The sequence below is a fragment of the Cryptomeria japonica genome, chromosome 4, assembly GCF_030272615.1.
Source record: "Cryptomeria japonica chromosome 4, Sugi_1.0, whole genome shotgun sequence".
NCBI lineage: Eukaryota > Viridiplantae > Streptophyta > Pinopsida > Cupressales > Cupressaceae > Cryptomeria > Cryptomeria japonica.
The window spans coordinates 626,474,548-626,499,319 of NC_081408.1; the positions used below are offsets into that span (position 1 = coordinate 626,474,548).

The 24,772-nt window shown below is 37.5% G+C and overlaps 1 protein-coding gene across 1 annotated transcript; it reads right to left on the bottom strand.

Moving 5' to 3' along the window:
- Positions 1-3,752: 3,752 nt before the first annotated feature.
- On the bottom strand, positions 3,753-7,413 carry LOC131079049 (uncharacterized). The gene is made up of 2 exons (XM_059220007.1): positions 5,939-7,413; positions 3,753-5,318 (listed from the first exon to the last, which is right to left on the bottom strand). Exon 1 carries the CDS (start codon positions 7,140-7,142, stop codon positions 6,021-6,023), a length of 1,122 nt encoding a protein of 373 aa, XP_059075990.1. The 5' UTR covers positions 7,143-7,413; the 3' UTR covers positions 3,753-5,318; positions 5,939-6,020.
- Positions 7,414-24,772: the final 17,359 nt, after the last annotated feature.

Genomic DNA, 24,772 nt, shown 5'->3' on the forward strand with positions numbered 1-24,772 from the left:
ATGTTGGTGGAGTTGATGGTTCCACCTTCGATCAATTATGCGCCATATGGGTTCATACTTGGTCTTGTTTGACCCATACAAGTGTTGAATCGCCTCTTTGGCCTTATCCATGGCCTCATATAGATACCCCATGGAGTTATGATCCCCATCCACCATTCGTAGCACCCTCACCAACGGTTCCGACACCTAGATATAAAAAATCTAACAAAATCAGCAGATTGAAATATTAGAAAATTAAATAATAAATCATCAATTAAAGTTTCAAAACTTACATTGATGATCTCCTCCACTATCTTGGCAAAATTACTATCAAAAATGGCAATCACAACCTTCTCTGCTTCAGGCTTTGTAGCATAAGGACTCCCCAACCATCTTTCACTCACGAACATCCGCTTCAGGTTGGGCAATGTAGCAAGTATGCTCTGCAAGGTGAGGAAATTGGTAGCAAAGCGTGTGACCCCCGACCGCACAAGATCCTTACCTTCAGTGTGCTCTCTCATAAGATTCAGGACCCATGTGTGATTGTAGATGTATTTGGTGATATTCCTTCCATCTTCAACCACTTTCTTTACCCAACTTAGTTTCCCTATGTCCTCAAGGAGCAAGTCAAGACAATGGGCAGCACAAGGGCTCCAAAATAATGTCGGATGTCTAGCCATTAGAAGTTTGCCGGCTGCCACATATGCAGCTGCATTATCAGTCACAACTTGGATGACATTCTGCACTCCCACATCCATCACCACTTCATCCAACATGTTGCACAAGGTCTCCGCATTCTTCACTTCATTGGAGGCATCAATTGATTTTAAAAATACTAATTGTCCTCCTGAAGCAACTAGAAAGTTGATGAGTGTCCTGTTCCTACCATCTGTCCATCCATCAGAAAGAATGGTGCAGCCATTCTTTTCCCAAATAGTCCTTTGCTCTTCCACTAATGCATGAGTGTTTTGGACCTCATCCTGCAATAACGGTCCACTTACCTCGTAACGGCTTGGGGATTTGAACCCCTTACCTGCCACAGTCAACGCGGTGACCAATTGGTCCCAAGATGGACTAGAAATAGCATTGAACGGAACATCGTTGTAGATAAAAAATCTAGCACACGCCACCTTGGCTTGTTGGTGAGCCTCTTTATTCCATGCAGTGCCAAGCAATCCAGGTTGTGCACCAGGAGTGTTACGTGGAATAAAGAAGTTTTCCATGTTGCTGTCCAAAGTTCCCTTTGCTCGTATCCGTGGCCCAAGGGAAGAACCAGATGTCCCCACATCTGTATGTGACCCCATGGAACTCAAATCTGCCCTTGGGGCTGCCATTGCCTCTGCTGTTCTCTTTTTTGTTGCCTTCCTTTGATCATATGCTTCAAGCATTGCTATTGCATCTCTCGTAGCCTCTTCAGTAAATTCCGTACAGCTTGTGGTATCTCGGCATTGAATTTTTGCAAGGTGATATTTGAACCTATTAATGCCACCTTTTACAATTTTTTTGCAATGGTTGCAAAAAACATCTCCTCGTTTTGGACCTGGTCTCCCATGTTTCCAACAAGGGTCTCTCTTTTTGCCACCAACTTTAACTGTAGAAGTTGAATCCATTTTCTTTCAAAAAGATGTGGAAAAGAACCTAGCAAAAGAGAGGCAACATTTAGAGATAAATAACATTGTTACCAAAAAAAATCACAAACATCCAAAAATTACAATGACTGTATAACTGTATTTTATTTACAGTCATCTATTAATAGATGACTCTCTAAAATTAAAATTTTTAATTGGTTGTGTATTTTTTTAAGTTTTTAACTTCAAATTTAAATTTAAATGAAATACTTTAATACACATTGACATTACACAGTTGACAGTCATTTCAAATGACTATGAGTATTTCACAATTGACTGTGTAATACACAGTCATTAACTACAATGTACATTAATGATTAATGTATTACACAGTCATCAGTCATTTGAAAATGACTATGTATTACACAGTCATTTCAAAATTTGAAAATGACTCTGTATTACACAGTCATCAGTCATTTGAAAATGATTGTGTATTACACAGTCATCAGTCATTTGAAATTTTGAAATGACTGTAATGACTGTGTATTACACAGTCATTTGAAAATGACTGTGTAATACACAGTCATTTCTCATTTGAAATGACTGTAATGACTGTGTATTACACAGTCATTTCAAATGACTGATGACTGTGTAATACACAGTCATTTGAAAATGAATGTGTATTACACAATCATTTGAAATGACTGTGACTGTGTAATGATGACTGTGTAATACACAGTCATTTGAAATGACTGTGACTGTGTAATGATGACTGTGTAATACACAGTCATTTCTCAAATGACTGTGTATTACACAGTCATTTGAAAATTGAAATGACTGTGACTGTGTAATACACAGTCATTTGAAATGACTGTGACTGTGTAATGATGACTGTGTAATACACAGTCATTTGAAAATTTGAAATGACTGTGTATTACACAGTCATTTGAAAATTGAAATGACTGTGATTGTGTAATGATGACTGTGTAATACACAGTCATTTGAAAATTTGAAATGACTGTGTATTACACAATCATTTGAAATGACTGACTGTGTAATACACAGTCATTTTGAAATGACTGTGTATTACACAGTCATTTTGAAATGACTGTGACTGTGTAATACACAGTCATTTTCAAATGACTGTGTATTACACAGTCATTTCAAATGACTGATGACTGTGTAATACACAGTCATTTGAAATGACTGTAAATTGTAATTACTAATGATTGTGTATTACACAGTCATTTGAAATGACTGTGACTGTGTAATACACAGTCATTTTCAAATGACTGTGTATTACACAGTCTTAGTCATTCGAAATAAAACAATACAAAAAGATACCTGGTCGTGCGTGCAAATGCAAACAATACAGTCATTTTGACTGTGTAATACACAGTCATTTCAAATGACTGTGTATTACACAGTCAAAATGACTGTGTATTCGAAATAAAACAATACAAAAAGATACCTGGTCGTGCGTGCAAATGCAAACAATACAGTCATTTTGACTGTGTAATACACAGTCAAAATGACTGTGTATTCGAAATAAAACAATACAAAAAGATACCTGGTCGTGCGTGCAAATGCAAACAATACAGTCATTTCAAATGACTGTGTATTACACAGTCAAAATGACTGTGTATTCGAAATAAAACAATACAAAAAGATACCTGGTCGTGCGTGCAAATGCAAACCCTATGCAAATCGCGTGGCGTTTTTTGCCTTCCGGAGTCGCGCGAGCCGCGAAATGGAATAAAGACTTCGGTTTTTTTTTTGCCTGCGACTTAAGTCGCGTTTTTCTCGCATTTTGTGCCGCGTTTCGGGCGGGTTTTGGCCATTAACGGCGATTATTTGCCAAAAAAATCGCGGCGAGTATATAAAAAAATCGGCCCGAGTATTTCCGCAATTAACTCGCGCGGCATTATGGATCGCGATTACTCGCGAGTTTTTGAATTGCTCGCCGAGTTTTGCAAGCCTGGTTTTGACTACTCCATGATTGTCTATGATTACTATCAGTATGAGATTTCTATATGAAAATAACTAGATATGAAGTACTGCATTTGAGGTTATAGCTGTCCTCATCTAACTACATAAGAAGCTAATTTTGCTTGACGACAAGCAAATTTGGGAAGGGTGGACTGTCATGTCCCCACCTTAACTACACTTTCCACACTGTCCTAAGATGAGTTCAGATATAATTAATTCAAGAAATGTCTTCATTACAATGAAAAATAATTTGTTTACAAAGTAGAAGATTTGGGCAATTATCTCTAGCTCTTTACACTTTCAAGGCAAAAACCCTGATTTGTATGAAGAGGTTAGATGAAACCCTGACCTGCCTTCATTAACTATATTATAAACTCTGCAATCAACTCTTCCTTCTACATCAAGTTTGTCAAGATACCCATGAGCATTATAACAAGTGTTTTTTTTGTTAAATTTACAGCCATCATTGAAGCATTGAGACATTTCTGCATCAACATTAATAATGCTTTGTAAATTTTTGGAAGATAGGTTTGTGTTCTCTGGTTTGCCAGTTTTTGTCCTTTCACAAGGGCTTCAAGCATGCCATTTATACAGTTTACTGCTGCTGTCTGACTTACAGTAGGGCACTCTTCTATCACACATAAAACAATGCTGAGTAAAAAATGATCTTCTCTTGCCAAGTGACCAATTTTTCCTTGACGACAGGGGAAGCGTATCTGCCATTTTCTACACTGAACACTCCTTCCATTTGATTCTTAAATTCTATGGCATTTTGATCAAAAACTGATAATGTCACTCATACTGGAAAGTCTATCTGAGAAGAATCAATTTTGTACCTGTCTGTTGTCCTCCAAGAATCCTCTGGAACAACAACTGTTCCTGGCTGGTTTGAGGAAACCTCAACCCACACCTTTGGCTGTAAATTTTCAATGTTGCATGTTAGATCCACTAACAAGGAAACTGATGCCTGTCTTTTGGACCAATCAGGGTAAAGACAACTAATCTCAGTTATAGATACTAATTCCATAAGCTGATGTCCTTGACTATAGCAAGGCAGTGTAGACTTGTTGATAAGCTCATGTCCTTGTTGACTATAGGGATTTTTAAATCTCTACCATTAAAAAATATGCATGTAATTGCTTTGGCAGACAGCGTCCTGAAACATTTCAATATGGGGATCAGAGTTCGCATATGCTAAGAGCAAATTCACCTGGTCTGGAAATGTCACTATTGATCCGATGACGAGTTTCAACAGCAACAACAATGTAGATGTTACAATCTCCCATGTTGGTAATTTCAACATAAAAATTTTGCCAGCCTCTTGTGCTGCACATGCAAGGGTAGGTCAGTGAACCATCTTTGTAAATAGTCATATAGCTTGAACCTTCATTTTAAGGTATGGTCCTCATTGCATTTATGATTTGAATAACTTTCTTCAAAACAATTGAAGAAAATTAGAAAAATCTCTTGAGAACTCACAAGGACAACCTGTAATAGTAGATACATTGTTTCCAATTGGAAGACCTTTGATTTTGAATCACAGACATTCCTCAGAATTGATTACATAGCTCTCTCCATGATAACCCACAGAACTAATTAAACCTTTTTTTCTGTAAGTGGGCAGAATGCTATAAATCTATCGGGGCAACATCAAACCTCAACTTTCATCTAGCCTCACGCTTCCCAAGATGACTATCTCCATTTGGTCTTCAAGTGTGGTAAAGTGACAACTTGGTGAATGCGTCCATTGTCCTTCAGTGTCCATGTTGGCCTCTCCTAGACCTGTCATTGTCCAATGGAGTAATATAGAGAACACATTTTTTAGGATTTCAACTTAGGAATGTGCAATCATGTAAGGTGTAGAAGCATTTAAAAAACTTTACAGACATGTAAGGTGCAGTTTAGAGGGCAGAATGAATGAAAACAATTGTTTCTATTGACTTGCATCAGTCTAATACAGTTTTGGCTATTGAACCCTCGCTGCAGGTTGCTTCCTCTAATAGAGGGAATACCTTCATCTAAAAATATGGATTATCAAAAACAGATCCATAGACTATGGTCAGCATTATTAGCAACCTCACTGATTCTTAAATATTGTAAAATTCATAATTAAAAAAGTCGTTAGCTTTCTTAAATGAGTCTGTCAATACCCCTTTAGATGAACATCAATCAAAAACTCAAAACACTATTGTGAACAGAAAAAAGTAGTATATACTTTTGCTTAAATTATAGCTTTATATACAGAGAAACTTTGAGCCAAACATGTGCAGAAAATGAAGAAAGAAATTAAATTAACACCCAGATTGGCTCAAACAGGTTAGTGAGACTTGAGAAGTACACCGAACTATGATAGCAAACAGGGCGAGAAATTACAAGGGTACCAAGAGTACAATACAAAAAACCTGAAGTTGTCTGTTAAGGCGGCAAGATCTGCAGAACTACGAGCATTGATCACTGTTCCTATTACGTCCACATGAACCGGTTTCATGCACCTGCGGCATTGGCCTGTCTCTTAATCTCCTCATCAGCCTTTCTCAAAAACTCATCCCAAGCACTGCCAGGCCCCGTATCAATATAATCATAAGGAACCCCACTAGAAGCCCTAAGGCTCGGCTGTACACAACCCTCACTTTCCACAACCCTAAAATCCAATTTATACCCTTCTTCTCTCAACCTCAAATTCAACTCTGTTTTATCAGTCAATCTCAAATCCCCTTTTAGTGCCCTATTGGCCACCATGACATTAATCCTCTCATCAGCTTCCACATACTTACTTCCGAGATCTTCCCAGGTGAAAAGCAGAGGCAGTGTAAAACCCCCCCACGGATTAAAATCAACTAATTTTACCTTGCCATCTTTTCTCACATAGCAATCAAAAGCATAATCTAGGGTTTCAAATTTTTCGCTAATATATTCCCTAAAAAAATCAAAAATAGAATCCTCAAGCTGATCCAATTTCTCCAGTAAAGCCGGATAAAAGCCTGTAACTTCTCTTTGACAAATACCCACTAAGACGCCCCCTTTAACAAACCCTCTAAACTCCATCTCAGGTCTCAAATCATACCATTTCCGTAATGCGAGGTAAAATTGTGAGGGCCTTTCTAGGGTTTTGTCTTCACAGCTATCAAATGCATGGCATAAATCGTGCACCAAACTGTCCGATGCCTTTAAAAGAAGAACAATTTCGCTAAAAGATGAGCATTTGAGAGTACCATTAGTGCTGATCCACGCGGTATCCTTGGGGGCGCTCCAGTTTAGTTTAGGAAAGACGAACCCTCCGAGGGTTTTAATGGATTCTTTTACGGCCTTCTCTAAATCTGGAAACGTTGCTGCGTTTGCCGGATGCTGACCTCCTCCTTCCTCTTCCTCTTCTTCTTCTTGCCAAGGATGATAATCTTCTGCCTGTAGATCTGGGCATGTAATTTTTACTCGTGCTGGTAATGCATCCTCGTCCTCGTTGGTTTTAGGGAGAAATAATCCACCATCATCTAACAGAAAATCAATGAAGGATTCAGGCAAGGGAAGGAGAATCGTTCTGATAGAAACGCTGTGAAAACGGGGATACCACTGTTGAATTTGGCATGGCAGAATGTCTGATTGTTTCATTTTGGTTTCAAGGATTTACCAGAAAACTTTCTGAGACTCCCATAAAATGAAGCACGCGCGTGATATATTTGTCTGCTTTCTCATCAGTCTAGAATCTTCAGGTGAAGTCGCCTTTATCTCTTTCTGTTAAATTGCTCGGATTTTGGAGAATAGCTTTCGGTAAAAAATCATACGATGTTTTCAATTTTCAGATGTCAACTTGTGATGTAATCCGAAACCAAAATTGTGGGTGGAAAAAAGCGTGAAAGCTTTCAGATTTTTGATTGACGGTGCCGCAATTAAAAGAGTTCAAGTTTTATCTATTAATCTTATTTTTTTCACGAGAATAATTTTATTTTATATTAGGTATGTATTCAAATTTGTTTAATTACACTAAATTCAAATTTGTTTAAATTCATATTTATGTATTCAATTTTGTTTTATTTTAATTACATTTAGTGGTGTAATTTCTTTTATTAGTATTGCATTAGTGTAATTAATCAATTATTTTGTAGCAATTAAAAAAAAAAAAAATCAAAATAAACTTGATTTTTTATAAAGTTAAGATTTATATTTTTTAAATTTAAAATATTATAGAAAATATTTTTCTACATTATGATTGGTTTAAAAAATTTGGTAATATAAAAACATTTTTTTAAAGAATGATAGATTTTTGTATATAGATATATAAATTTTAATATTTTTTTATTTCACAAAATATAGGTAATAAAATCAATAAGATATTTAATAGCATTAGAGTAATTAATCAATTATTTTGTACCAATCAAAAAAATTATTATTATTATTTTCAAAATAAACTTGATTTCTATAAAGTTAAGATTTATATTTTTAAATTTAAAATATTATAGAAAATATTTTTCTACATTATAGATTTTTCTATATAGATTTCAAAATAATAACAAAATTACATTATGTAAGATATAATAATAAAAAAATACTATAATAATTAAAATTACAATATTATTATACCATCTTATATTATATTTCAATTAATATTAAATTATTTTTAATATATCACATATTTTTATTATTATTATAATATTTTAAAATTAGTATAAAATTATTATTATTATTATATTACTATTTTAGAAAAAATTAAATATAAAAATATATCACTTATTCTTTAAAAAAATTTAAAAAATATAAAGACATTTCATTTCAAGAGTTACTTATTCCTTTTCCTTATTAATTTAATTTAATTTTTTAATTTTTTCTACTTAATAAATTAAATTATAATTATTATCAAAACTATACTAAAAACAAGGCAAGTACTAGCCACTATGTAGCACTTGTTTTTTAATACTTTTTCAAAATCATAATAATCTCTAACCTAAATTGAACACTAATCTTAACCCTTATCCTAACCCTATTTTAACTCTAATAAAAGTCTTGTCTCTAATTTCAATTATAACTTTAACTTAATTGAATTGTATTCCAAACCTCTTTGAATCCTAACCATAATTTAACCCTAACATTAAATCAAAATTTTTACCTGTATGCCTAATTGATCATTAACCCTAACTCCAATTTAACTTTATACCTAACCCTTACCCCAACCATATTTGAACTATAACCATAATTTAACCCTAACTCAAAAATTTATTTTATAACCTTAATTAAACACTCATTGAATCGTAGTCCTAACCCTAATTTAACTCTACTCCTATTTAAACTCTACACTAAGCTATAAATCTAACCCTAATTAAAATATAATCCTAACCCTTTTTTAATAGTAATTGAATATGTTTTTTGCAAACAATTTGCAAATAGAATAGATTAATTAAAAGAATTATATAAAATTTATTTATTTAATTTTTTTCAATTAGAATAATGTAACTCTTCTAAAATTTAATATTTATTTGAGAATGTGATTAGTGCACAGATCATAGTAGTAAAGAAAATTTAAATGTTTACTATACCAAAAGAGATGAAAGTGAGAGAAAAAAATTATTTATATTACATTGTATTAATATTTATTATTTCACAATTAATTAATAATCAATTAATTCTAGCATCAAAACATTTTCACCTAGTTTCAATAATAAAGGTAAAATTTATTTGCCATGGTAGTTACCTTGTAACATATATCAAATAAAACAAAAGTTTAGATTTACTATCAAATTTTTATATTACCAATTGCGAGGATAACTAAAATAAAGCAACATAGATTCTAAATAATTGCAAAAGAAAATTAAACCATACTAAATATTATTTTAATGACCTAAAAATTTGCCTAAAAAATTTCATGTAGAAAGAGGATCCAGGAAATCTGGTAATAAGATGCAAATTATTTGAGCCAATTAAATTGAAGAAACACAATTTCTGTAATTTGAAAACTTAAAAATCATGCATCTTAACTATTAAAAAAAAAAATTTAAAAACATGGGAAGAAAAAATTCGTAGATATAATTGGTGGAAAAACAATTTAGTAATAACGAGTTAATGAAAATGGGTGCAACTGATTGCAATAGTAGTAGGCAAGTACTAATAACTTTTAATCATAAATTTAAATATTTTTCATTTAGTCATTAAAAAAAGTTTATTTTCACTCTACTGTTTATATTTTCAATTTTTTTATTATTAATAATAGTTATTATATTAGGATAAATTATAATATAAAAAAATGGCTTTGCGAGGAGGATGGTTAGGGTTTCACAGAGGTTGAACTTAGCATGATTCCTTGGGCCAGAAAGGGAGGATACCAGAACAATGTTTGGTGCCCCCTGGGTAGGACTTGGGAGGATTCGACACATGGGCAATCCAAGAGGTTCCCAGAAAAACAACATCAGAGGAAAGAAGGATGGCATAATCCACAAAATTAAAGGGGATTATCGAGGTTGCACGTCGGTCCCCCTAGTAGTTTTAAGGATATTGAACACAAGTTGTGAAGGCTGAAAGGGGTTGGAGAACAAATGAAGACGAAAAAGGTAAGTATTGATACCTCTTAGAATCGTATTTTAACTTTACACATTGAAAATAAGTAGTAGAAAGAGACAACTGAAATGTTGAAAGATAGAGCCTTTTTATGGAGTGGGCTAGGGAATGGCCAGCCTTCACCCGAGTTCGTGAATGGTGTAATGAGTAGTGGGGAAAAAATTTAATTCTGAACACTCTCCCAAATGGGTTTTACCTAGTTGTTTGTGGACATGTCATAGAGAAGCAGTGGATGCTAAATAATGGACCATTCATGATGGGAGGTATGGATTTTTATATCTGAAATTGGTCCCAAAACTTAGATCAATTAAAGGCTATTGTTGAAGAGATCCCAATCTAGATTTGATTGTATAAGCTACCAAATGAGTATTAGGATCCTGAAACTTTGAAACTTATTGGTAATAAATTAGGGAGGTTTATCTGTGTGGATGAGCCGGTTGAAAAAAAAAAGGATTTTAGTATCTATGCCAAAATTTGTATTTATTGGAGGCCTCATTCGCCCCTGCCAAAAGCCATTGAATTATAGATTATTGAAGGTGTGTGGTTATAGAAAAAAGAGGTGGAAGAAATTGTGGAGAACAACAAAAAGTGTAAAGGTACTGGGTATGTTACTGAATACTACATTAAAGACAAGAAGGGTAAAGATCTAGAACAGGATGGTATTTATTAATAAACTATATGCTCTATCAGAAAAGGAAAATCTAGCTCCACAACTTAGATCAGACATGGCAGAGAAGAGAGAAGCTTGCCCATAGATAGTTCAACTGGAGGAATTAGATAATAATCAAAAGAAGGGGTTGGCTCATTCGCATATGGGTGACATAGATCTCAACATAGAAAGAGAAATGAATGATAAATCAATAATGGAAAGGAACGTTTCTTAGGTAGTCACAAATAATGGAGAAACATCCAAAGCTAAGGAGTAGACAAAGAACACTATAGAGGAAAAAGCCTCTTCTTTAGAGAAACATGAACTTTTAGAAATGAATAGGGATAACAGGTCAAATTTGGTGGAGGGAACTACCAATCAGGCTTTTGTTGAACCCATCAACATTAAATCCTCCACTTTGGGGCAAATAAATTAGGGCCCTGTTGTGTTTCATGATTCCAAACAAGTGAATGGCTCAACTCCATATGAGGATTAGGAAAGTTTGGTTATTAAAGATATTCATGTTTTCCAAGTGAAAGTATTGGATCCCTCTATTGTTAGGGATTTGGACTGAGAGGATGGTTTGGTGACTTCACCCCAAGGTGATCTGGATGCTCTTTTATCAGAGGAAGAAGACATTTTTGGTCTTCAAGATGAGGAAGGGATTCTTAACAAGAGAATAATTTACCAAACCCTGTCAAAAAAAGGAAAATTTACCAATTTAGAGAAAAAAAAGGATAGGACCTAAATACGTTAGGGCAAAGTTGGAAATTGTTGGGAGTGGAAAGGGGCAGCATAAACTTAGATCTGAGAAAGGCAGGGGCCTTCCCGACCGCTACCCTTCCCAAGGAGTTATGAAAACTTTATCTTGGAATGTCAAGGGTTGTAACGCCTCTGACATGAAATGTCTAATCAAGCAGTGTTTTGATCAAACATGACCGGATGTAATTTTTCTTCAAGAGACTAAATTGAGTATTAGTGAAATAGAAAATCTAATGAAAAACTAGAAGTTTTGGAGGGATTATTTTGTTGAGGCTAGTGGGGCTTCAGGAGGAATGGTTGTTTTATGGAATCCAAGATCGACTCATCATGAGTTGACACTATAGGTAAAAAATTGGAAACTTATTAAGATCTTTGTAATGCCCACCAAAATACCCTAGAGAAATAAACCAAAATCTACTAACAAAAAGAGATTTTTTCTTTCTTTTAAGATAACCATTACAACTACGATATTACTAGTATCTATTAATGCAATGTTAACTATATACATGAATACATAAATCAACAAGAACATAACCATAGAATCATATTACGCAAGCGGAATAAACATTTAACCATTAACATAACTCTATATTAACTCATACAATGCAAATCCATTCCCTAGGGTATCTCAACGTCACTACTTGACAAAATCGTAACTCATCACATATTCATCTTAGAACATCATATCCTATTATCCAGCTATTCATTTACTTTCCATACAACTATGTTAAATCCTTAACACATATGCATAACTTAGTCACATAGCATACTCTTTAGATTCTTCTAGAAACTACCAAATCAAATACTCCTAATATCCATTCTTTCATTCATCATAAAATCATCAAAGATTACATAACCATTCTCTTCAATAAGACTAGATTATCCTTTAAGTTTCATTACATATCTCTAAGATAACTAGCTCATTTACCTAAGCAACATAATCCATTTCATCTAGATAATTTCCATTCCTTAAACAAGAATTGTAATAGCAACCACTATTCTTCCATCTTAATTTCCATAAGATTATACATACAATTCCATCTTACAATTTCGATACAATACAAATGTATAAATACTAACTCTACCTTTCCACATAGAACTCATAATCTACCATTACATAATGAATACCCAATCAATGAATGTACAATGAGAACTCCTCCTAAACTACTACATCATATTCCCTTTTCAATTACATCAACAAATGCATGAAGATACTTAACTTAGCGGCACATAATCTCTTCTACAAATACAAATCATCATCATACAATGTTTTCTATCCCAAGTACATAGAAATCAGCTCCAAAGAATATCCATATAATGAAGAATCCAATCCACGCATGCTAACATCCAAGAAGAAGAATATCCCAATGGAAGAAGGCATAAAACCACTTGACCGTGTGGAACCAAATAGGAACCACCCCCCATGCTAGGAGATGACATAAGGTTCCAACCCATACTCAAGACCTAAGTTGACACCTAACAACCATAGGATAAAACATGACATCACAAAACTCCAACATAAGAATACAACAACCAATTCATATCACATGGATAAATCAAAGCAACCAAACTTCTAGAGGCATAATCAACAAATCAAGGCATATGGATAATAGACACATGTAGGGCAAGAGTGTCATCACATATTATCCTCACAAAATAAGTGGGCAAGCCTCACCTTGATAGACATGTGGAACCATCTCAACCTTGGATCCATTCAAGGGAAATTGGTTTATCGCTCCAATAGTCTTCCCAAGCTCATCCAGAGTGTGCACACTTCTAGGGCTATGAGGTGGGGCCAGAAAACCAATTATTATCTTGTTTAGTGAATTCCTAGATACCCAAACCCACTAATAAATTATTAATATTATCACTTGTAATTACAAGAAAACTCTTCATGTGGTTCCAACTATATACGGTGAAAATGGATAAACAATAATGAAAGACTAAATGAATTCAACCACAAAACCCTAGCCTAACAACAACAAAGATCCACCATAACATATGAAGATTACCTAAGACAATGCAAATCAAATGAAATCACAAAGATTATACCATCACATGTCCAATAGGGTTTGAATCTCCATTCTTCCTATCTCCATTAATCTTGCTTGATACATTTGCTCTTAGATTCTATGTGTGCACAAGAGCTCAACAAAGAACAGAAATGTGGTTGCAAGTAGGCTTGATTGCATATGCAAGTTTGAAAGCGTAGTCGGGGCTGAATGCATAGTGAGTTCGGGTTTGATAATGAAGGAAGCATCTCTTTATATATAAGACACTATAAGAAATGGAGGGATAAGATTGAGATGTGTAAAAGATAAATGGTCGGCTATGATTAGAGGGTAGGTAAAGGAAATAAGAAAATAATGAGAGGGTAGGTAGCGTATGAATTAAGAGATGAATGACATGTGTCATGGGTAGAAAAGGTTAATGAATTAATTAAATAAATAAAGATTTATTTAATTAATAGAAGAAGTGGGATAATTAAATAAATAAAATATTTATTTGATTTAGGAAAAGGGTAATTTAAATAAATAAATGTATTTATTTAAATGAGAAATAAGGCTAGAAGAGGATAAATGAATTAATTAAATAAATAAATATTTATTTAATTAATAGAAGAATTAGGCTAAATTAATTAAATAAAAAAAGATATTTATTTAATTAGACTGGACAATTTTAGGTGTCTACATTTTGCCCCTCTTTGAGACAATGCAGCTTGTCGCGTTGTTTCAAAGAAGATAATATGAACTGATACAAAGTTGCCCCAAGATGGGAATGATATGCCCCCTTGAGAGATTGGATGAAAATGTCTGAAAAGATCGCAGACAATCTCTTGATAAGAAATAAATGCTAGAATGGACTGACCGAATAGGATAGAGTGACAAAGTCATGGGATAAAGAAGACTGACTCAGGAAACGAGGGCTAGGGCTAGGGCCAGGGCAGTCTATAAAATAGACCATGAGGGGAATACATCCTCATTGTCATCCACACATCCAAGAGATCAGATGCAGAGAGAGAATAGAGCAACAGCAGTCAGCAGCGATGGCATTGGTTCACAGATTCGATCGTGTTCACCGATTTCAGAGGCCAGCCGACGCAAGAGAGTCGATGAGTACCGCAAAACCTCTTTGTACTTTGTCGCAATAAATGTTGTCATTAATGCATCTTAGGTAGTGCAATAAATGTGCTTTAGGATAATGTCAAAAAATGCCAAAAACGTGTAGGCGCGTCTGCGTTGGTGTCAAGCGCGTCTATGTTGGCTAGGCGCGTCTGCGTTGGTGTCAGGTGCGTCTATGTTGGGAAAAGCGTATGTGCCAGATGCGAGCGCGTTTGCGTTGTGTGGGCGCGTTTGTGCAATGTGGGCACGTCTATGTAGGACAGGCGCATCTGTGCAAAGCAAAGGCATGTTTGTGTATTTCAGGCGCGTCTGTGCAGAGCAGACACGTTTGTGCAGTCTATAAGCGCGTTTATGTCTTCAAGGTCAAATCGACAGTTATGTGATGAACATACGTTGTCGATTGGATAAGCTACTAAGAGGATACACTCAAACAGATCCTCTAGGGAAGACTAGGATAGCAAATAGGGCTAGGATTGACAATTCTGTGATAGAACATACGTTGCCAATTAGGAAACTACTCAAGAGGATACACTCAAGCAGAGGCCCTAGGATAAGATAGATCAAGGCACTTTGTGATGAACAGTAAGTACCAAGACATAGTACTTTGTGATGAGCAGGGAGTACCAATATGAGCAGCACTTTGTGATGATAGGGAGTGCAAATATGAGCAGCACTTTATGATGAACAGGGAGTGCAAAAACACGTAGTACTTTGTGATGAACAAGGAGTACCACTAGGATAAATAGCAACACTTTGTGATGAACAGTGAGTGTCACTAGGATAGATAGCAACACTTTGTGATGAACAGTGAGTGTCACTTTGACTGACATGATTGATTTGCTTGACTGTAGGAGTACTTACCTATGCTGGAGTCACGAGAGAGATTCTCATCGACGCAGAGGTTATGACCAGAGCTGACATTCGAGGACTGAGCTGCTATTGAGGTTATGGGTCTGAGATACATTCTATATGTGCCTGAGTTTCGGGCGAACATGGGTTTGCTGGCTGCACTTGCTGAGAGGTGGCATTCTAAGACATGCACTTTTCATTTGTCGATGGGTGAGATGACAGTCACCTTGGAGGATGTGTACAGGATATTGACGATACCGATCAACGGGGAGCTGATACCCTATGATCGAGATGGAGACAGGGAGGCCCTGAGACGAGTGTTCCATGATCCGGGACTAGAGATGAGGGCTGGACACGTGGCATGGGACATGATGATAGCGATAGGACTGGCACTACCAGCAGTGCTAGGAGGAGTGATCAGTGGGTTCCTGTGTCCAGACAGGGCGACACGGGGTTGGCTGTGGGCTGGGGGAGCACCTTGGAGACACCGGTTACATAGCATACTAGATATGCCTGGGGATCGTGCATGCTGGTACACTTGTACTATGAGCTTCATCAGTTTATTTATCATGGATCCGTAGGATTGGGCTGCAAAGTTACATTGTTGCAGGTTTGGGCATATGAGCATCTGCCAGTCACACGGCCGATACATTTCAGAGGTCGGGGTCACAGACGCAGTTTTGTTCATTTATATGATATAATTACCTCACAGCCATGGATTGGCAAGTTGGAGCACTGGCATCGAGTGATCGATGAGATTGACACTGTGATATGGAGGTCGTACCGCGAGTGTGAGCAGTGGGAGGATGATGCAATGGATATACCCTATACCTTCAGGAGCATATATCTAATTGGGTGGATGCCCTATGTACTGGAGAGGCAGTTAGTGGATAGGGTATGCAGGCAGTTTGGCAGGATCCAGCGGATGCCACGGGGTTCCAGGATGTATGCTCGGACAGTCAGGGATCAGGCACACTTTGGGTCACTGTTGTCGTATGATCAGGCCGTGATGCAGCTGGTAGAGATGGTGCTTATGCCATGGGATATGTGGTCGGAGATTGAGGATGCAGGTATGGATGCAGAGTATACTGCATATTGGATTGAGCATCCCTTTCCACGACTGACAAACCCAGGGGAGCCGATAGATGGAGATGGTGGTGGGGATGGGGATGATGATGGAGATGGTGGGGGGAGAGGCTGACAGAGGAGACGGGGTGTTGTTGGAGAGAGGAAAGTGGCTCCACGGAGAGAGGGTGGGGAGGAGAGACAGGCTCGGGTGGTGAGGGGTCGCGGTGGATTGCCACTACAAGTGCCAGCAGCACAGGGTCCTAGACAGGTGTAGGGATAGGGACAGAGGCAGGTACAGGCAGAGGTATAGGTACCAGTATAGGGGGAGCCACAGGCAGAGGCACAGGGGGCCGAGGAGGAGGAGGATGAGTTGTTTGAGCTAAGGGAGATCTACCAGGGACAAGCAGATGAGATCCAGGACCTAGAGAGGGAGACAGCTGAGGGATACAGAGTGGGAGTGGGATCAGGCCATCCAGCGTTATACTGAGGCTGAGACAGCATTGAGGGCTAGGAGATAGGCGACAAAGGACATAGGGGCTGGATACGCCTATGTTCTATGGGCAGGGGAGGAGATAGGTTATTGGCGAGACCTATACTATGGGGCAGTGCCACCAGAGTAGTGGGCGAGGAGCTTCCGTAGACCATCACGGACAGCGATGGCCACAGGAGGGAGTCAGAGGAGACAGGCGTCCAGTGGTGGGGTTATGGGTCCTCCACCACCACCAGATAGAAGGGGCAGGAGAGATGATCCTGGGGTGGGTCCTTCTAGGGCTCAAACTCTGTTGAGGCCAGGCGGCTCTGAGGGAGGGAGTTCATCATAGCCATAGAGGGCTCCCTATGTATCAGTTTTGTACCATTTTGTATTATGATGTAGACACCTTCGGGTGATTGTAGCCATATATATTTTGACATCATTGTATCATGACACTTATGATTATATATATGAGATGATTCATCTTTGCGGCAACTATATGTATGTGTACCTATGTGATGAGATGTTTTATGATGTATGTGATACTTATGATATGGATGCAAATATGTATATGATGGAATGCAATATTTTTGTTCTTTTATGTTTTTAAATGTTTATGCATATGTGAATGTGAATGTATGAAATGCAGATGAATATGATAATGCAAATGATTATTTACATGATGGGAATGTGAAATGTGCTACTATGTGTTGTGTGCAGGATGTGATGCAATTGTGATATCTATATGTATGTATGAACTTTTAACATGTGGTAATGCAAGTGCAACTACATGAAATCCAAATGTTTTTGGCATGTCATTATACTCAGTTATGTGATAACAGGCTACACGGACTCAAGAAGGACGATGAAAGTCAATCAAGAAAGGGGGATGGAAGGTAGAATATATGAAAGTGAAAGAGCTTCTTGTGCGTTATCATCATTGAGCTTTATTATGGCAAGTAGGTTATGACAATTGAGGCATATGTTCAACCCAGAAAGTCATTGTACTTGTTTGCATGGAGATAAGACAATCACAAACAAGGAATGCCCCAGTTCATACTAGACTCACAGTGTCCTCATATCCTTGGACAAGTCATAGCATTACTAAGAGATAATCCACAAACAGCAAAGAAAATAGGTGACGATACCCCATCCTCGCTTTTCTAGTCAAAGACATCCTGGAGATAGAATCTCTAGTCAAAGACATCCTGGAAAAGCTAAAAGACATGTCACCAAAAGATAAAATCAAAATAACACCAAGACTAGACACCAACATCCACTGTAGTCCTCAAATTTAGTGTCTCTTGTCACTTGTATAAGTCTTATTTGATTGTGGTCATAATTTTTACTTTCACAAAAAGGATAGATCGCACTGAACCATAATGTTGTCTAAGTCTGTTGAAAGATTTGATTTGTTGAAGCCCATTGTTGTTGTTGTGTCTCATCTGAAACTGATTGAATCCATGCAACTAATACCGTATTGCAGAGAAGATGAAACTTTATTGCGGATTGGCGATGTAGATGTTGCTTTATTGCAGATTGTGCGCGTATAGACTGAAGAAAACTAGAAGAAACTGTACTCCTCAAAACATGTGATGTTCTTAGTTCCACACCCATCACTAGACGTAGGATCTGCCTTAGCCACAGATAGGAGTTGATTTATTATGAATGGAAAGAGGTGAAAAGGAATGTTATTATGAATGGCTAACCAATCTTGGATAAATCAATAACAAGTCATGATGGGAATGGGTAAGTTTGTTGTGGATGAATAGGTTGTGAGTGTGTGCAAAGTGAAGGATGGAATGGAATCCTGAAGGAGGGAGGAGCAATGTCTCTACGCATGGCACTGGTGACCCAGTTTTCACCATGGTACTTGCCTAGGGCACCACCGAAGTGGTTTTCACCGTCGGATGAAAATGTTTTTCTTTACTTTTTTTATTTTTCAATTTTTTTGTGTCACAAGGCGCCTGTTTGCCAGGTTTTCACCAAGTAACGATTTTGTATTTTTATGATTTTTTTTGTATTTTTGTATTTTTGAATTAGAATATTCTGAAGAGCTATGTGTAAAATTTGTGAAGATGCATGTTGTTGATAGGATCCTCCAAAGGTTCACCCTCTATGGTTGAGAGCTAATATGCACCAGATCCATATGTTGTTGTGATGATGTAAGGACCAAGCCAGTTTGGTTCAAACTTGCCCTTCTTCTCTCTGTCTTGCTGATTTTTAGGATTTTCTCTGAGAACCAAGTCACCTACCTCAAATGTGTGAGGCTTCACTTTATGATTGTAGTTGCGACTCATTCGTTGTTGATAAGCCTTGAGATGATTAAAAGCAGTTTGTCTTTGTTCATCCAATAGTTCAAGTTCTTGCAAGCAGGAGACCCTGTAGTCTTCATCACTGATAATGTTTTGCAATGAGACTCGTAAAGAGGGTAGCTCAACCTCAATAGGCAAGATAGCTTTAGTGTCGTAGACAAGTGAATAGGGTGTAGCTCCTGTAGGTGTGCAGACGCTTGTGCGGTAAGCCCAAAGTGCGGGATTAAGTTGGATATGTCAATTACGGCTAGCGTCGTCAACTGTCTTTTTCAAGATTTTAAGGATTGTTTTATTAGATGCCTCAGCTTGACCGTTACCTTGAGGATAATAAGGTGTGGAAAAACGATGGGTAATATGGAAGCAGTCACAGAGTTCACGAACATCATGATTTTTGAAGGGATGCCCGTTATCAGTGATGATGGAAATAGGAATACTATATCGACAAATGATATAGTTGAGAATGAATGTAGCAATTTGTTTTCCAGTGACTTGTGTGAGAGGTATGGCTTCCATCCATTTTGTGAAATACTTTGTGGCAGTGATGATGAATTTATGACCATTGGAAGATGGGGGGTGAATCTTGCCTATGAGATCGAGTCCCCACTGACAAAAGGGCCAAGGAGTCGCAATTGGTTGAAGTTCTTGTGTTGGCGCATGGATGAGGTCTCCATGAAGTTGACACTGCTTACATTTCCTGACAAACTGATATGAATCTTTTTCCATATTGGGCCAGTAATATCTAGTCTTGATGAGTTTCTTGGCTAAGGTAGGACCACTAGAATGTGGACCACATATCCCTTCATGTACTTCACGTAACACAATATGAGCTTTGTCGCTTTCTAAACATCTAAGAAGAGTGCCATCTAGACCTTGACGGTATAGGATATCAGCTAAAATGATATATCGAGAAGATTGGCGAATGAAAGTTCGATGTTGGTTATTGGATAGGTTACGAGGTAGGGTATTGTCACGAAGGTATGTGAAAATGGAACCGTATAATTGGGACTCAGGACCAACAACACATATCATCTCAATAGGAGTGATTTCATATGAGGGAACCAAAAGGTTATCCACCAAGAACTCATAGTAGGTCTCATTCGGTGGTAGATCAATTTGTGAAGCAATTGTAGCCATGGCATCCGCAGCTCTATTCTGCTCTCTTGGTATCTGCTCAAAGTCTATCTTCGTGAAATGTTGTTTCAGGTCATCCACCATTCTTTTTTAAGGCATTAATTTATCGTCCTTTATTTGGTAGTCATTAGTTTCCTGATGAATCACAAGTTGAGAGTCCCCAAAAACATGAAGTTCCTGGATTTTCCACTGAACTGCAATCTGTAATCCAATTGTTAATGCCTCATATTCCGCTATGTTATTAGTGCAGGTAAATGATAATCAATATGATTTTGGTATAGAATCCCCTTGAGGAGTTATGAAGAGGATGCCAGCTCCTACCCCATGTTGTGTGTATGAGCCATCAAAGTATAGTTGCCAAGGCTTTGCATGTGACATTGTTAAAATGGATTCATCTAGAAATTTTGAAATTAGAGGAACATCATCTATCATGGGAGCATCTACCAAATGATCTATGATAGCTTGTCCTTTTATTGCTTTTCTGTCCACATACTCGATGTCGAATTCACTCAGGATCATCACCCATTTGGCTAGTTGCCCACTAAGTGTTGCTTTGTTGAGAAGGTATTTCAATGGATCAATCCTTGCAACCAGCTTAGTCTTATGAGTTAGAATGTAATGTCGTAATTTCTACAAAGCAAATACCACATCGAGACATGCACACTCAATTGGTGTGTAGTTTAGCTCATATCCCACCAATGTGCGACTGATATAGTATACTGCCTTTTCTTTGCCCTCAGCAACTTGTTGTGCTAAGAGTGCCCCCAGTGTTGTTGAAGTAGCTGATATGTATAGTAATAAAGGTTGATCTGGAACTGGTGGCATCAAAACTGGCGGATTCAGAAGATAATCTTTGAGTATCTGGAAAGCTCGTTGACAATTATCATCCCATTTGAATTTGATGCTTTTATGTAGCAAGTGCTGAAAATGATTACACTTATCTGCAATTTGTGCTATGAATCTTCGTATGGACTGGAGTCTCCCTTGCAAAGATCAAAGTTGACTGATATTTCTTGGTGGTTACATCTCTAGGATGGCCTTAACTTTTGTTGGATCGGCTTCGATTCCTCTTTTTGATACAATGAATCCTAGGAGCTTCCCGGAGGTTACTCCAAAAACACATTTCTTGGGGTTTAATCTTACTTTATACTTTTCAACCAATCAAAGATGATTGAAAGTATGTCCAAATGTGTATCTCTGTCTATTGATTTACCCAAGAGGTCGTCAACATAATCTTCCACAGTTATGTGCATGAGATCATGAAAGATAGTAGTCATGGCTCTTTGATATGTAGCGCTTGCATTTTTTAGCCCAAAGGGCATAACATTCCAGCAAAAAGTTCCCCATGGACAAGTGAATGTTGTTTTGTGCTGGTCTTTGGATGCAATTTTTATTTGATTGTAACCAGAGAATCCATCCATCAAAGATAACATCGCATGACCTGCTGTGAGATCGACAATCAAGTCAATATTTGGTAATGGGAAATCATCCTTAGGACAAGCTTTGTTGATGTCTCTAAAATCTGTACATATTCTAATACTACGATTTGGTTTACTGATAGGCACTAAGTTGGAGATCCACTCGGGGTAATCAATTGGGCATATGAATCCGACATCCAATAATTTCTCAAGCTCTGCTTTGACTAATAATGCAACTTGTGGATGCATCTTCCTTAATTTCTATTTCACTGGTTTTGCCCCCGGTTTAACTGTCAAATGGTGCATTACCAATTCCAGATCCAATCTAGGCATATCAGCGTATGACCATGCAAAGTTGATTTGTCGTTCTATGAAGAAACTTATGAATTTTGACCTTTCTGACTCTGTCAAAGATTGAGCCAGGAATATGTTGTGTGGAACTTCTTCTGTGCCAATGTTTGTTTTGATAGTCTCCTCTACCAACATGGATGACTTTTCCTCATATGATGCTGGGAGAATGTCGAGCCTTCCATCTTCGGGTGCCTTAGAGAGGTTTTCGCCCTTAGATACGTCCTTTCTTTTTACTTTTTTGGGGTTAGACAACACCACAATGTGGTTTTCGCCATAAGACCCTTGGTTTGTTTTTATTTTTAAATTTTTGCGACTAGAAGGCCCGACACCCTCATCAAAATATGCCACGCTATTGAGTTCTATAGTGTATCCCACTTTATGGTCCCCAGGGGGAAGATCATCTTGTATGCCTAGATAATCAATGAAAGCTTCATCATTTTGGAATGTATCAAACTATGCAGGTCCTTCATGGTCCTAGTCAATGAGTTGGTGGTGAACAAGGGGAAGGCCTTTGATGTCTTCGAAGTTAGCAGGGCTAAGAGTGAAGATGCAGTTATATTCAGGTATGTCGAGGTAGTTATCAAGGTCATCGTTGGCACTCTCCACATCAGTCTCGATCGTGACAAACTCCAAATTATCATCACTAGTAGCGCATTCTAGGATAGGTGTTCTCATTCTATGTGATTTCAACCTAGGACCTAGAGGCAAGGACTGTATGGGATCCTCCGGGGTTATTTCTTGACCAACTTTGAATTTTTCATAAAATTCCTCTTCTTCTGTGGGTTTATCTGGCTCTCTGAATGTCTCAGTGAGCTCGTAGTCACTGGCGGATTTGTCTGAACCCCATTCCCATTCGTTGGAGTCTGTGGAATAGCAATTCTCTTGTTGAATTTTTGGTAGCTTTGATTTGTAATGCTTCTTCTATCCTTTGAGTGTGGACCTTGGAAGTCATGAAACCAAGTCCCTTCGAGCGTTCCTTTTTGAATGTCAATTCAGGTTGTAAAGGTTCAATGATGCCTTCCTTTCTTAAGCTAAGAGGGCTTTTGCCATCATACCCAAATTTTTGTAGGATCTTGAACCCTTTGCCATACTTTTCACATGGTATGCTGATGTGATCTTGTGTATCATTTTCAGGGTCTTTGTAAAGCATTTTGTATAAGTCTTCCTCTTCCAGTTCACCCCATCTTTGAAAGATAGTAGGGTCCCATTTGAGTATAATGATAGATACCTGCTTATTAGGATGTGGTCTTCCATATTCTTTTGGTGAACTCATGACTTGTCGTAAGTACATGGTTTGATTCAAAGTGTATTCACCCATGCCCTTGTCCTGAAATTTTCCTTTAAGCTCACCTTGTTTTGAGGTCGAAGGTTTTAATAATTCAGGATCAGTGTATGCAAAAGAAGGAACAGCTTTGTGATTACTGGGAATGATCGTTTCAGTTTTCGATCTCAAGTTATTACAGTATATGAATGGATTAGGATCTCCATTAACTGTTATTTCAACTCCATTGTGAGAAAACTTAATGCATTGGTGATATGTAGATGGGACTACCCTCATTTCATGAATCCAAGGACATCCTAGTAATATATTGTATGTGAGATCTAGGTCTAGGACTTGACAAACCACATCCTTTGTAACTGGCCCAACTCTGAGAGGTAAGGTGACTGTGCCCTTGGATGAACGCTCCTCGTCATCATATGCCTTGATGGTAATTTTGTTTGTAGAATTCACAGCTTTATTAGAATATCCCAATTGTTTAATAGTGCTTAATGTACAAATGTTTAGACCTGCTCCTCCATCTATCAGGACTCATTTTATTCGATGTTTGTGTATGAAGGCTTTGATGTGTAAAGGTGCGTTATGTGGTTGGCTCACAGAGGCATCATCAGCTTCTGTGAATGTAAGGGAGTGTGGAATGGAAAGGTATCCCACCATGGCTTGAAACTGGTCCACGTTCAAATCAATAGGAACAACAGTGTCTCTCAAGATTTTATCAAGAATAGCTTTATGTGCGAGGGATATGCATAAGAGCTCAAGAATGGAGATGAGCGCGGGTGTCTTCCCTAACTGTTCTACAAGGTCATACTCAAGCTTGGTTGATGAGGAAGCAGTGTTTTTAGTTGGAGCACCTTGCAAAGTGAATTTACCTCAACGAGTTGTGACATTACATTCAAAGGTAGGTTCGGAAGAAGATCCAATGCCTTTTAGGACAATCTTGGGTCTTTGGGTAAAGTTCTCAGGTGTTTTGTCCTTGATGATAATGGTAGAGACAAAATTGTCCATTGAAATGTGATTGATAGTTGAATCGTAGTTATAAGATGCTCTTGTATAGTTGGTTTGGTCATCTGTGGCTATAGCTTTTCCCTTGTCATGCTTTGGGAATGGTTCCTTAAACATCTCATGTTCTTGATTGGATGAGTGTCCTTCAATTTCAATGTCACCTCTATCAATAAGATCTTGTGCGATGTTCTTCAGTCGATGACAATTTCCAGTCTTATGACCCTTGCTCTTGTGAAATTCACAATACTCATCATCATTCCGCCAATTTGGTTTTGTAG